This window comes from Dromaius novaehollandiae, chromosome 10 (genome assembly GCF_036370855.1).
Source record: "Dromaius novaehollandiae isolate bDroNov1 chromosome 10, bDroNov1.hap1, whole genome shotgun sequence".
In the NCBI taxonomy this organism is placed as follows: Eukaryota; Metazoa; Chordata; class Aves; order Casuariiformes; family Dromaiidae; genus Dromaius; species Dromaius novaehollandiae.
The window spans coordinates 8333768-8347825 of NC_088107.1; the positions used below are offsets into that span (position 1 = coordinate 8333768).

The 14058-nt window shown below is 40.8% G+C and overlaps 1 protein-coding gene across 1 annotated transcript in view; it reads left to right on the forward strand.

Moving 5' to 3' along the window:
* Positions 1–14058, forward strand: part of AGBL1 (AGBL carboxypeptidase 1) — a 296895-nt gene that overhangs the window by 58772 nt on the left and 224065 nt on the right. The window contains exons 8-14 of the mRNA XM_064517224.1: positions 3258–3417; positions 4327–4400; positions 7097–7213; positions 8193–8785; positions 10758–10841; positions 11925–12011; positions 12380–12528. Coding sequence (XP_064373294.1) covers positions 3258–3417; positions 4327–4400; positions 7097–7213; positions 8193–8785; positions 10758–10841; positions 11925–12011; positions 12380–12528 — 1264 coding nt within the window. The remainder of the gene's footprint in view (positions 1–3257; positions 3418–4326; positions 4401–7096; positions 7214–8192; positions 8786–10757; positions 10842–11924; positions 12012–12379; positions 12529–14058) is intronic.

A 14058-nucleotide genomic window follows, 5' to 3' on the forward strand; every position in this document is an offset into this window, starting at 1 on the left:
TGCAGAGAAGTCTCTTATAGAGAAACCTTCAATACTTGACCTGTGCAATTCCAGAAGAAATGTTTTCTTGACATTCTGGCTGGCCAGTGTCTTATCTCTTTTAGCACCATCACATACAGGATGAAATACCTGGCCCTTTCTCCTCTAGAAAATTTATTGCCTTATGATCCATCCCTCCTACTGCTTTCCTGAACTACTCTCCTGTGACAGAAAGATATTTTTTACCTTCAGTAGGTGCTTAATTGGTGGAGTTTTTTCTTTCATCTGCTTCATGAGGAATTGACCACTACTTCTGGTGAAATAAGGATGTCCAGGCACAGCAGAGCTTCCAGGGGGTATGGCTTCTGTTAATGGCAGGTCCCTCATCTGCAGATACTTGAATGGGGTGAATGGCAGCAGCTGCTTGAGGGCAAATGTCACCTCATTCCTTCTCGAGAGCCTTCTGCAGCCCATGTTGCTTTATGAGCTAATATCTCCTGATAGCTCAGCCTGGGAGCAACACGATGAAAAGTGCAAACATAGGGGCACCTTGGATGAATAAACAGGAAATGGCACACTAAGAATCCAGTGAACAATGAGGACACTAATCCTTCCAAAGGTTGGAAGTGGAGCAGAAATGACAGCTTCAGGGGCCTCCAGTTTGCTTTTTCTACAGTGTGTGACTAGAGAGCTCTTGGAAGGGGGAACAACAAAGTTAACAGATCCAAAACTCCACATTCCCTTGTTCCTTCTTTGGGACATTGTCAGTCTTATGTTCTCTCTCCAAGACATGAGGTTTCTCCTATTTTCAGGAGGAGTCTGGCAGTCCTATGAAATCTCATTCATACTCTTCCCTACTCTGTCCCAAGATAGAGACCGCTGCTGCCAGTGAAAGAATTCCTCCTCATCTTCATGGCAGACAGAAAATGGGAGATGCATTCTCCTGAGAGGAACTGCAGGCTGCAGGGAGAGAGAGTGAGACAGAGACAGGGCAAGACAAACAACAACTGCTTGGGAAAGTGGAGGCTCTTTCTATGTGTAGACAACACTTCAATGCCTTAAAGAATGTGCTAGTTGTGATTAACCTTGGCCAAATCCTGACGAACTAATGAGATTTTAAAGGTGTTAAAAGCTGGCTAGAAAATTTCTACTGAATTACATTTTCATCAGATCTATTGAAATCAAAACATTTTGGTGAAGATGGGTTTGTTTCAACAAATTCCAGTTGAATTGTATTTGCAAGGCAGGTTTTCACTTGAAACCTCTGCAGCTGCTTACTGTATGGGTTGATGGAGAGCTGAAATACCTAAGCTCTTAGTAGCCCTAAGCCTGTGTCTTTACAGGAAGAGCCTGTAGTTCTAAGACTAGAAATGATTACTACTTTATTCATTTGCAGAGAATTTGGACATATTTTGAGTCCCACCTCTACCTGGAATGAAAAATATTTTTAGTTAATAAAATCATTTTTGAAAAGGAAGCATTTTCTGCTTCCATTTCTTCTTCCAAGCTCTGTTGATGCTAACATGGAAGTTAAAAGGTGTATATACACATTAGAAGCTAGCTGACTTTATGTATGCAGTGAGACAGAACTGCCTGATCTGAAAAGGAAAACAGGTTTGGGTGTCATTTAGGATAGATTGGCACAGAACATCCTTTTGTATTTTATCATTCACTGATTTCTTCACTTAAGCTCACCTGGTATCTCCTCAGCCTTCTTGTACTAGGTTTTCCTCTAGGTTAATATTATTATATACTCTCTTCTGTATTTCCTGGTACTGACACCCATTGGCATCATCATCTTCTTGTAAAGTACTTTGTTATGTTCTTCAATCACCTTCCTGGACTTACTGAGTATTTCTTGTCCAGCCCAAATCCCAACTATGGGCTGTCAGACAATGGCATAAAGTATCTATTCTGCCCTCTAGGCTGTTCTATTTTATCTCATGCTGAAGGGAAGCAAAAATTTGAAATGAAATGGTATTAGAGCATATTTTAACTTTCCTTTTTACCTTGTAGCCCGTTCATGCTGCTTATTTGATTTAAGTTGCTGTTGTAATGGGCTAAGGCTAAGTCTCAAGTCACTAAAGATAACATGTTGATAGGCATGGTGCAATTTGAGAACCTAGACAGATACTTGATTGATTAGTCACTCTGCCTGATGGAGGCTGTGGTATAGATGCACTGTACTTGGGAAAGTCTGAAGGCTTTGTTTTCTGAGCATTGTACCTTTCAGTTGTAATGAACTCTGCCTTTGTGTGGCAGCTGTAATAATTTGCTTACCCAGACTGTCTGCCTCTGTTGCATTAAAGACATACACCTAGTATGATCTTTCAGAGTGTCTTTGCTTTTAGTTTTTTGTTTTGTTCTCTTTACAGCAAAAATTGCCTAGATTGAAAATTCTCGCATGTTTCTGGTTCTCAAAATAAAAAAAAGAGGGGAGGCTCAAGAGTCTAGTTTTACGTGGCATAGTAATAAATACAGATGAAAAATGCTCCATGCCTCCAAAGTGTATCTGGGCTCTTACAGCTCCTTAAGCTTCTGTTTTCTACCCTGTTACATTGTACATGGATTATAGGAGTAGAAAACTTGGGATATTGCAGGAACTAAGTATTTCATGGCTAGAAAATACATGTTATTCTTTCAAACTAACTATTTGTTCCAATGCTTAGCTATATAGAAATACCATTCTGAGAGTACGTTACTACAGGTGTAATTCTGCTAGCCTACCTGTGTTAGTTTAGTCGTGATAACACTGGGAACAGCAATGGTGAAGACACAGAGGCACGGATTTTACCCTGTGTTGGCAGCCAAAAAATTGGTGTGGGCTCCCTGCAGGATGTTTTTATTCATACTAAGGAACACACCTCTTCAGTGGTACTGTTACCTCTGTTAGCTAGGGTATTCTAGTATATGTTACTATCGCCCCTTCTCTAAATGTACCACCCTGTAATGTCTCAGAGCCAGGGGATGCTGTCTTTTAAATGACTTGAGGTCCCTGCCAGTATTCCTGTGGGAAATGAAATGCAAGCACTTGAGATCTTGCTGTTCCAGACACATTTCTTCAGTGGTAAAAAGGAAGAAAGAGGAGGAACAGAAAAAAAGCCATGAATATGTAGGTTTTGTATTATAATCAGATGAGTATCTTAGTGTTTTCATGATTCTGTCAGCTCTATAAGACTTCTACGAAGTGGTGAGCATGTGGCATGGGGAATCCTGCAGTAGGCAGGACAATTGTAAGAGACAGACAATTCTAAACACTTTTGTCCTTCTGTTCCTAGGACTGTTTATCTTGCAAGAATTTGGATCCTATTGTAACAACTGTGACTCAGATTCTGAGAAAGTGCTACCCCAAGGAGCCTGTGCCAACAGTAAGAAGTTCCTATTCCTTCTCTCTTCCTGGGAACGTTAGGACTGAACCTCCATGTATGGTACCTGAAGGTAAATGGCCAAAGCGTGAGCGTTCGGTAAAAGAAAGAGGAGCATGACAAGAGAATTAAATGTGAGAACTGAGGAAGGGAGTTTTGATAGCCTGGTCCTGATGTTTTATGTTTAAAATTAGCCTGGTGGCCTACAGTGTCACTCAGTAGAAGTGGACCTACTCCTAGATCTTCTCAAGGCTTGGAGATGTTTTTTGGAAAATAAAGGAGAGAGACAAAGAAAAAAATCAGAGACTGCCACTGCTCTGTGAAAGCACCAGAGAGAGATATGATGGTGCCTTTGCATGAATTCTCCTCTCCAGCTTTTTCAGTAAAGAATTGCGGGAAGTATTAGTTTTTTTTTCTTTCTAAAATAAAAGCGGATAACAGGCATACTGCATGAGTAGAGGGTGTGAGCACTTGCTGAAAAGCAGAACTCGGAAACAGGCAGGACAGCCATTCTACAGAAAAGGAGAAACAGCAGAGACTCCATCATACACATAAGAAATTTCTCTGTTGCTTTTAGTTTCACATGGAAGATGCTCACATACTAAAATGATGATAGCAGTAAAAGACCGTAATCTAGATAATACTGATTAAGAGCGTCCTGTAATACCATTGCAGCCAAGCAGAAAATCTCTATATTGCTTCGTAATATGAGCTGGATCCATATGATAGTGACATTTGTTATGGTTTTGAAAGGCACTGCTTGAGTCCAAGAAACTAGAGCATTAAAAAGTGGGAGATCAGTGCCAAACTCATTTACACTAGATTAACAAATGGGATCTGCTTTAATCACAGTTGTGGTGAGTTGTAGTTGGAAGGAGTGTATGCCACACACAGAAGAGATTGCCTATATTTCTGTGGAAGGCCTGAGAGGGGGATATTAGGTTGAACATCATTTGCCTCTTCCTCTTTTCTATTTCTGCAGGTGATTATGAAAGTGATGGAGAGGAAGAAGTGGAAAAAGACCTGGATAATGATGATGATGAGACTAAGGAGGAAGTAGGTATATGAGCCAAAGTTTCCTTTAGAGTCGTTCATATACTGGAAAGTAAAAGTTTCCATCATCTGTTTTGACAACCTGACAAGCCATCTAAGCAGAGAGTGTAGCTATGCCTGTGGTCCCATATATGTACACCACATCAATGATAGAAGGATACTTGAAAAAAGAGAAAGTGCTGCCCTACACTGAAGAGAATCTCTTGCATATATCGTATTAATTGAGATGCCTGTAACCCAGGTTGGTGCAAGTTTAGTGACTTCTCCATTCCTGCAGAGAGACTGACCAGCAACTGTTGGAATCACATGCACAGTCGGGGTAAACTATGGCTTTTTGATTCATCTAGGTGTAGACCAGACATGGCACTTTAGAGAACAGAGGATATATGCCATTTTGCCTAGAAAAAGCTAACTGTCTTTTTCTTCCCATATCAAAGCATATTTGGGCTGTGCACCTATTCTTAGAAACAGGTTAGTTCTTTTAAGCCACAGCTGGGGCAGCTGGAACATGGATTCTTTCTTTATCTGTTGCTGCACACAGACAAATAATATAATGAATTATTCGGTGCTTTTCTGATTTCTCTCTTTGCACTTTGTCCCTGTCATGACCCAGCTGGCAAAAAACCCACCAACTGAGGATAAGAGTTCAAACTTTTCTGATGTGAGAGTACATATAAGCTCATACGCAAATGTGAGGTAGTGAACACTCTGCTAATACTCTTGTCCACAGGAAGAGATATGGGAAAAAAAGTGAAAGAAATGAAGTTGCAAATACAGTCTAATTACATATGATTGAGGCATCTGTGAAAGGGCCTTTTCATTACTCGCCCTCTCTTTTTCTCCTTAAGTATTAAACTGATATGGCACCCAATGAAAAAAGAAAGTAAAAAAACATTGGCTCAGTGTCCTAACTTGCCCCGTCTGTCTGTTTTTATCTGAATATTAGTGCTCGTCAAGCTGCTCATTAGGAATAAGGTTCACTGTGAATTTATCTCCTTTAATTAGTTATTCATTCAGAAACAGATCCTACATGCCTCTGAACTAGTTCACTATTCATAAGGATTTACCAACTGGATGTGAGCAGGTTTTTTTTGTCAGAGTTTGTTCTGAATATGTGCTTTAGGTACTGTTTGTCTGGTGTGCGGGTTGTATATTTCCCATGACAAATCTCTGTAAAGGGAAAGCAGGCAGGGAATGGATAATGAACTTTCAGTTTACCTTTTATTATAAGGTATCATTTGCACAACATCTGCTGATATTGATGTGATTTACAAACATTTTTGCAGCTACCTAATGCGTATCCATGCATAATGGGTAATACCAGCTAAATGGTAACTGGGCATAACACTTGCATGAGTAACAGTTCAAACAGCTCTACCAAAATCAAAATCATCACAACAAAAATACAGCCTTCTCAGGCTTCCTTCCCGTTAACTCAAATCTTCAGCATGTCTGAAGCTGCTTCTGTTTTATGTTGCTGGTGGCAAATCCTTTTAAATTCATCTCAAATACTTTGTGCAGCCCTTCATTCTCTTTTCAACTAGGCCAGACCAGCAGTTCAAACTCTGCTTTGCGGTACAGCTGTGGCTTGGGGTTTGAAATGCTGTGTACACATTTCCGTCTAGGCAAATTTTTTGTTTTGATAAACAGACTCATTTCTGAAGCTGTTATCAGGAGCAAATCGCTTCTTTGATGGCGTTTGGTGCATACTTACTAACAACGTTTTGAATTATTGGAATAATGCTGTCATGTAATGGTCATTCATCAATGCCATGTCTCTGTCCTTCCCTCTCCCACCATCTGTTCCTCGTTTCTTATGCAATGACTGGATGCTTGACACAGCTTGGTTTTGGTTCTGGTATCTGATATGAAGAGGGTTGCACATCAATGCACAGGTGCCTTTGAATGTGAAAGTTTCAGATACGATTCTTATTCCTGCTTCACTGATGACTGAGATCTAAAAGCTTCTTATTCTCATAAAAAATCAAGAAAGCGAGAGTGTAGAAGGTGGATTGGGCACGAGTTTCAAAGCTATTTATCAACAGTTTTGAGAGATAAAATAAAACTGGCCTCACAGGGTACCACCAAAATTAGAAAGCTTGACACTTTTGACTTAGACCACAAACTGAAAGGCTCATGCTAGTATCACTGAACTTGCAGGCACTGATTGCATTATAGGTAAAATATTAGCATTCTGAGAATTTTCTTGCTAAGTATACATTTATTTGATATGTGCCAGGTATACATTAACTAGGTTTGTGTCTCTGAATCAAAATACTACCAAATTATCTCTTGACAACCTGTGCCTACTGGTTTACAAAGCATAAGCAAAGGAATGGTTGGCATGCTCAGAAATAATTAGTCTCTTTTGGAACCTCCCAAGTTGAGGGGCTTATACATAGGTTCAAATTACAGTAGGTGGGTCTGGTTTTTGCGAACCAAGCCTCTTCATGTGTCCCTACTTAGATACTCAAATACCAAGACACCAGATTCCCATTTTTGACAATCTGGTCTTACCTCTTGTGTCTGTGTTTTTCATTCCATAAAATGGTTTTAACAGCTTTTGTGAGTATGGGGAGAATGGTTGTAGGACTCACTGAATGAGTGTGATGTCATTAGGGATTATATAGTATATTAATTTAATGGTCATCTTGTGGGGCATGTTTAGTATATAACTTTTTCTAATTCTGCTTTTGAAGGATGATGACTTGGAGACAGATGTGAACAGACTGAGGTCAAGGCCAGTGCTTGACCGGCCAGAGGAGGAGCTTAAGCAATATGAAGCAATGTGTCCAGAACTTTCCCATAATTTTCAGGTATGATCATAGTGTAGCTTCCTTTATTTGTGAGTATTCAAAAGGTTAAGAAATACTAAAAATGGAGTACTGACAAGAGATAACCAGGTGAGCCTATTGCCAAATGAAGGCTGGGTGTCTCATAGCTCTGGAAAAACAAAAATTAATTCTTTTTACTGTAGTTTATTGGCCTGAATCTAGAGTGATAAGAGAATGAGTGATATTACTATCTGATTGTTGTCTGCTGCACGTTTGACTGGGTATGGATTACTAAACCCTACTGAATCAATTGCCGTATAAGAGATCTGTCAGATAGTAATTTGTATCCTTGCTTGAGATGTGGAAAGTAAACACTGTCAGCTAGTGGTTTGAAGGAAGCGATGGAGAAGTTTGCACTGCTGCTAGTGAAATGCTTAGTTCAAATCATTGCTGTGCTGCAATTTGGGACAAGAAATGAAGAGGAGTATTGTGCTCATTACTAGTCTCGGAAGGGATTTGGGAATGATGAAAGCAGTGATTCAAATATGAATCTGGAAAGGACCACTGGGTTAATATATCTCCTGTACACACAATACTATGACATATATTAATGCCATAGCTAGCCAAATGGGATTAAATCATAGTCTTGCATGGAGGCAGGGGTGGAGTTTTGCATGACAGATTGGCTCTCTTTACTCTGCTGCAACATGTAATTCACAAAATTTTTTTTTTCAGTATCTTCCCAAATTTGTTAGAACACTCAGTTTAGATTAGAGATGACCCACCCAGATGACTCGGTCTGATCCTTTCTAGTTTCTAAGGACTACTGTGGAAACAGTTTTGTGGATAGAGAATTTCTGGCAGGAGATCCATGGGCTGATTTTACTCTGACTGTCTCATTGGATGAATACGATTTTGGGAGATTTGTAAATGTGTTCTCTTTCATCCTTGAAAGGCTTCTCTCTGGAAGGATGCTCCGTCTTTAGCGTCTTCTCATTTCTTCTGCTTTTTGAATTTAAAGGATCTCGAATCAGAGTCTGAAGACGAGAAGAGCTCAGAGATCAACACTGAGAATCTTCCATCTACTCCCTCTTGTTTCATTCGAAGTGCTATTTCTGTGAAACATCAAAACATATGGAGAAACCCAAGTGTCACAGTGACAGTACCAGATCCAAGGGAAGAGGATTTAAAAGTCCCACTGCAGAGCCAGGCAAAGAAGGAGAAATGCAGATGGGCTCAGATAACTGAAAAGAGAGACACAGTAGAGGCAGTCCAAGACTCAGACTCCGTTGAAGAGGAAGATTTGGCCAGGAGTCACATGCTTGCTTTGCGTCCTCTCCCAGAAGAGGCTGCTTGGTACACAGAAATGTTTAACACTGAATGTGAGGCCTCAATCAATCCTGGAGGGAGACTGAAGACCTCAGATATAGTGAGAAATCTTTTGAAGAAGCACCAAGGGAATATGCCGTTCCACAGCCCTTGCTTCTACGTAGCTAGGGCTGAACGTGTCAAGTCCATACCAGACTACAAATTCTTGGCATTCCCTGATTTCTGGGGTCACCAGCCACCTCCTTATGGCAAGCCCATGTTGGAGCAGAAGTATGGAGTTCAAAGGTGATTGTGCTTTAATATGATTATCACACTGATAGATCTCAGGCTCAAAACTGGCTTATATAAGACTGAGTTTTCTAGGAAGTTTCTAGTCTGAATTTTCTGGGAAGTTATAGAACAGATTTTGAGCCAAACAGTGATTTGTCACAAGGAGATAGGCCGAACAGCAGGATGATTTTTATTTAGGTTTTACTCTTGAGGAAAAGAAAACGGCATCTTACTGGATCAGGAATCAGTAGGCCTATTTCTTATCTCTGATACAGACTTCCTGTGTGTCAGAGTATGAGTTGTGAAGTATCTTTGCGTTGCTTCCATTGTCTGGTAGATGGAGGTAGAGGCAATCCTTGAGTGAGATTTTTATGTTTTCTGTGAATCCATAAACACTTGCCTATCTCATACTCCAAATTGTCATTGATTAAATATATTGATAAATGCATCAGTGTTGGGACTCTGAGCTGATCAAAGCTCTGAGATGGATCTACTCACGCCTTTCCCCTAAAGAGAGCAGACCAGGTATCCAGACTGATCTGTGAATCTGTAAAGCTAGGTTTTGTTACAGCACAAATGAGAACAAGTTCTTTTTAGAAATGGAGACAATTCTGTGTCCTTTCCAGATGGGTTTTTGCCTTTAGGCTTGCTATTAGTCCAGCCACCTTTAGTACTTGCCACAAAGGGTCCCCTTTGGCTCCTTAAGGAAAAATCCTGTCTGTCCCTTTGGAGCTGCGTGTCTGCATCAGGTTGTTCTTGGGGATCTACTCCATCCTTCCGCTGCAGTGTCCCTCCTCACTGCATCTCTCCCTCTCTGCCTGTTCCACGGGACCCTCCTGATGCTTCTCCTCCTTCCCTAGCATGTGCCCCTGCTTGTGGCAGGGGTACGATTGTCCACTCTTCTAGAATTCATCATGAGCCAGAGAGCTGCAGCCAGGACATGGCAAACAGGCTGCTTTCGCTTCCTGCTGCCCACCCCCAGCCTTCGAGGAGAAGAGAGCATACATGGCATACAATACACAGCAAGAAGTAATATAGATCTCCCCTCTGGCACAGTGGTAAAGGTTGCTGTTTTTCTCATGTCAATTTAGGGGTTCAGCTGAGGGGAAAGCTGTGTTTTGAAGCTGTGCTGGGAGAAGAAACTTCCGCTAACTGACTGTGTCTAATCCATGTGTGGCTGTATGCAATGACTTTACATTTGTTTTTAGTGACATAGGGAGTTATTACCAGGCACCAAAAAGGCTCAGTATACAGGATTCTGAGCTAAACTTTAAGGTTGATCAACACTAATCAAATGGCATTTGTGAAGACTACTAGCATTTGACCTCCAGAGGGTTGATGGTTCTTCCAGCAGCAAATACAAAAGCTGAAAATCTTATTTAGAGGTAAAATGAGTCTACCATCTTCTCCTTGCACTATTGCTCTAAAAGCTTTGCTTTTATGGCTGTAATAACATGTATAACTGTATAGCTAAAATGAGAATAATCATATCATGCTGCAGGCCATAACATGGTTGCTGCAAAGGTCAGATACAAAATCAGCATTCCACATTTGATCTTCTCCTGTGATTGGGATGCTAAGTTTACTAATGAGTAGAATTTAGCCTGATTTAGAGTCAAGATTCAGTGTGGGACAGATGAATAGGTTTATAAGTTATGGCAGATATTTCCTCATGGGGCAAAGCTAGTTGGGAGACTGAGATTAACTGGGAAGAACTGGGGATAAATCAGACTTGACAGAATATTGTAGAGAATATAAATTTTACAGAATCTGTCATTTAACCCAAAAGGCAACTTCTGGTAATGGGAATTGAGCAGGAGCTTTTTCATTGTAAAAAATATATGGATGAAGTTTATCTGAAATTAGCACATGGAAGTCCTCTTTCTTCAGCCCCTAGAAAGCATTTCCTAAGCCTTTTCATATTTTTTTCTGCAAGATTACCCTGTGCTTCTCATAGTCTCATTACAATTTGCATTTTTTTTTCTAGGGACAGAGTACTGGATGATGTTCGCCGTTTAATCCAGCCAGGTGATGTGATAGGCAGAACCGTTTTTGATTTGGATGAGCCCAGGTGGGTAATCTCAATTGAGTACTGTAGCTGGGGGCATTATCAGTGTTGGGTTAGGTAGCAAGCTCACTACATGATCCATTTGGTTCAGTTCAGATAAAGGTATAGAAGAAGTAACCTAGGAGATAAGGTTCAACAATGAAAGTATGCTGGAGGGGTAGTTCCTGATACATCGCTCTGGGAAAGGATTTATTTTGGAAATCACTGGAGCAAGAGAGTCTCCAGAGTTTTTTAAAGGAAGAAGAAAATATACACATCAAAAGATTGTATTGTGTCCCTGGATATGTCTACATTGCATGCAATGGTTTGGAGTAGAGACACATGGGCTTGTGCTGAGAAGTGTAGCTATGAATCCAGACACATTCTCTCTGCACCCTGGAGTGCCACCTGGGCTAAGTAGATTTTCTGTTGGGAGTGAGCTTGAGTGTCTGTACTGCCCAGTGTCACAGACTGTAGATACACTCTGCAAGGTGTGGCACTTATAACAAACTTCTGAAAACATACATCCAGCCGTGTGAACTGTGATAGGCACCCAACTGTGGCCGGTAATTCTGGTCCTTGAGAAAATGTAGCAGAAAGTAGTGGAGAGGGTCACAAATCTGAAGAAACTGCATTCAGAGGAAGGATGAATGACTTAGAGAACATTCTCTTAGGAAAATGAGGTGGAGGAGAGTTTGAGATAGGAGAGGGTTGTGAAGTTGTTCAAGATGAATTTAAGGGTTTCTAAGCTTTAGGAAAGAGGAACATAGAAGTGGGAGGAGTAAATGGAAAACTTGTGTAGAGCTGCCTCGTGCAATTAATAAACTAATGAGAATGTATTAATGAGGAAAGAAACTGGGATGAAGAGTGTAAATAAGAATTGGGACAAATTAGATTACTGGGAAAGGAAAAGGAGATGAGATTTAGAATCATTAAGTGAGAGTAGAGAAGGCTGGTGTTTCGGGTAGGAACATTATGGATTTGCTTACCTCTTGCTACTTCTCAGGGTCTTGCTTATAGAAAGCTATCATAAATTCTGAAAGTTGCTAGAGAGGACTTGTCTTTGAAGTGACCTGCTATAGACATCCTTGCTTTGATTTACTGTAGTCACTCAAGACCGGGTGCTCCAGACTGCCTCACATTCTTCTCCAAGTTTGAATCAGGAAACCTTCGCAAAGCCATCCAAGTGCGTGAGTAAGTACACCTGCAGTGACTGTGTCCTGGCAGCCTCTCTGCTGTGTCCGTAGTGTGAAATGCTGGTGTTCTTCTGGGTTCTAAAATGGTCAGGCAGGGAAACAGGTTTCATGAAACAGAGTTTGATGCCTGCCAACAGTAGATGTCTTGAAGGTAACAGGAGGGGGGAAAATAGAGATCAGATAGTTTTGATATGACTAATGTAGTGTGAGTGTTTATTGGCCTGTGTGGGTGCTACTGGTTTGGTGACACTCTTTAACTGTTACGGGATGTTAAAGGTTTTGTTTGTACAACCTGCTCTCCTCAGCAGGTTCAGTGGCACACTGGTGTGGTATTCATGGCCACTGTTTTTGTGTCTGTCTTAACAGGTTTGAGTATGACTTAATTTTGAATGCAGACGTGAACAGCAGCCAGCATCACCAGTGGTTCTACTTTGAAGTCCGTGACATGAAATTAGCAGTTCCCTATCGCTTCAACATTATCAATTGTGAGAAGTTCAATAGCCAGTTTAATTATGGTATGAGCCTTTGGTGAATTGGGATTGTCTTCTGTTCACTAGAATATCTTTTTAATGTCATAAAGGTTTCAAACTTTCTGTATCCATAAGTCTCTCAATTGTAAGGGAAACTGTAAGTTTTGTTTTGTCTGCCCTGAAATCAACTGAAAGAGTTACTTCAAATTTGTCAAAGGACCTTTCCCTATCCTCAGGAAGAGTGGGCTGAGTATTGAGACCCAGGAGAGGATTTGTGGAATCAAGGTCACTGTTCTGTGATTAGAGACTAGAACTTTGGACAAATGGCACTGGGGTTTGGAGACAGAAGGAACAGGATCTGTTGGGATTGCATTAACAGCATGAGATTGGAGAGGTCTTCAAGAATTTAAATAAATGTGGATAATCCTTAAATAAATACCCATGATTCTTTGGGTTTATCCAGAAGGACTTCTCTGCCTCTAGAACTGCTCAGACTACTGGTGATATTAATGATAAAAAAAAAAAAAAAAAATCTGTTCCTTGCTGTGTTTGAGCTCCTGTCACAGTATGTAGTTTAGGAGGAAGGCTGCATTGCTCAGAAATAAACAGGGCAAATCCCAGCTTTCAGCACTCATTTTAGAACAAAAATGATTTCTTCTGCATGGAGACTGTGGGTTGAATTCCTAGCTGGCATAAGTTGGTTTTTTTATTTGTTGCCATGGAGCTGTGTTAATTTACACCAGCTCAAGACCTGACACAGAATGTTTAATAAGCCCCTAGTATCAGACTTTGCATTCCTCTGAAGCCCTGTGGATACAGCCTTCGACATCACCACGGGAACTCTCTCAGGATCAATGTACCTAAAACAAATAGCAGTAGGAGCTAGAATGACTTGTCACTTGTATTTGTGAAACTGGCTGGGTAAGTGGCATAATGAATTATAAGGCATTTGCTCTTTAGCCCTATGGCCTGGAGTTCAAGTACTCATATAGATCCCAAATGAAAATGAATTTTTTGTTATCATAATATTCTGCTTCCCTCAATTACCAAACAATTCCATGTGGCTGTGTCTGGTAGCAGCCCGAAGGTGGGATGCATTGAATCCTTCTTATTGCAAATCCCATTGAAACCTCTGGTACGGCCACCAGTGGCTTCATAGCCACAGATTCTGGCTATTATTGGTGGAAGGTTGCTTGTTGCCTGCTATTTTGACCGTTGTCAGCATTTACCACCCTGTTTTGTAAGCCTGAAATTGGACATGACTTACATCTTCAAGCATGTAATGAAAAATACATATTTGGAAGAAAAATGTGAAAATACCATCCAGTATGAGGAGGCTAAGCAAGGACTTGCTTTTGTATGGCTTGTACGAGGGATTGGCTGTTAGGGCATTTTTTCTGTGGCTTACTCCTGCTGCTTTGAGAGGGTACTGAAACTCTAGCTATCTGGCTTGCCTGAGTGAGGCTTGCTACCTCTTCTGGCACATGCATAACATTTACACAGACTGTGGATGAGAGATGCTGTTAATTTGTTATGTTCCCTTTGCACTTTCGTGGGCTAATATCCATGCCATGA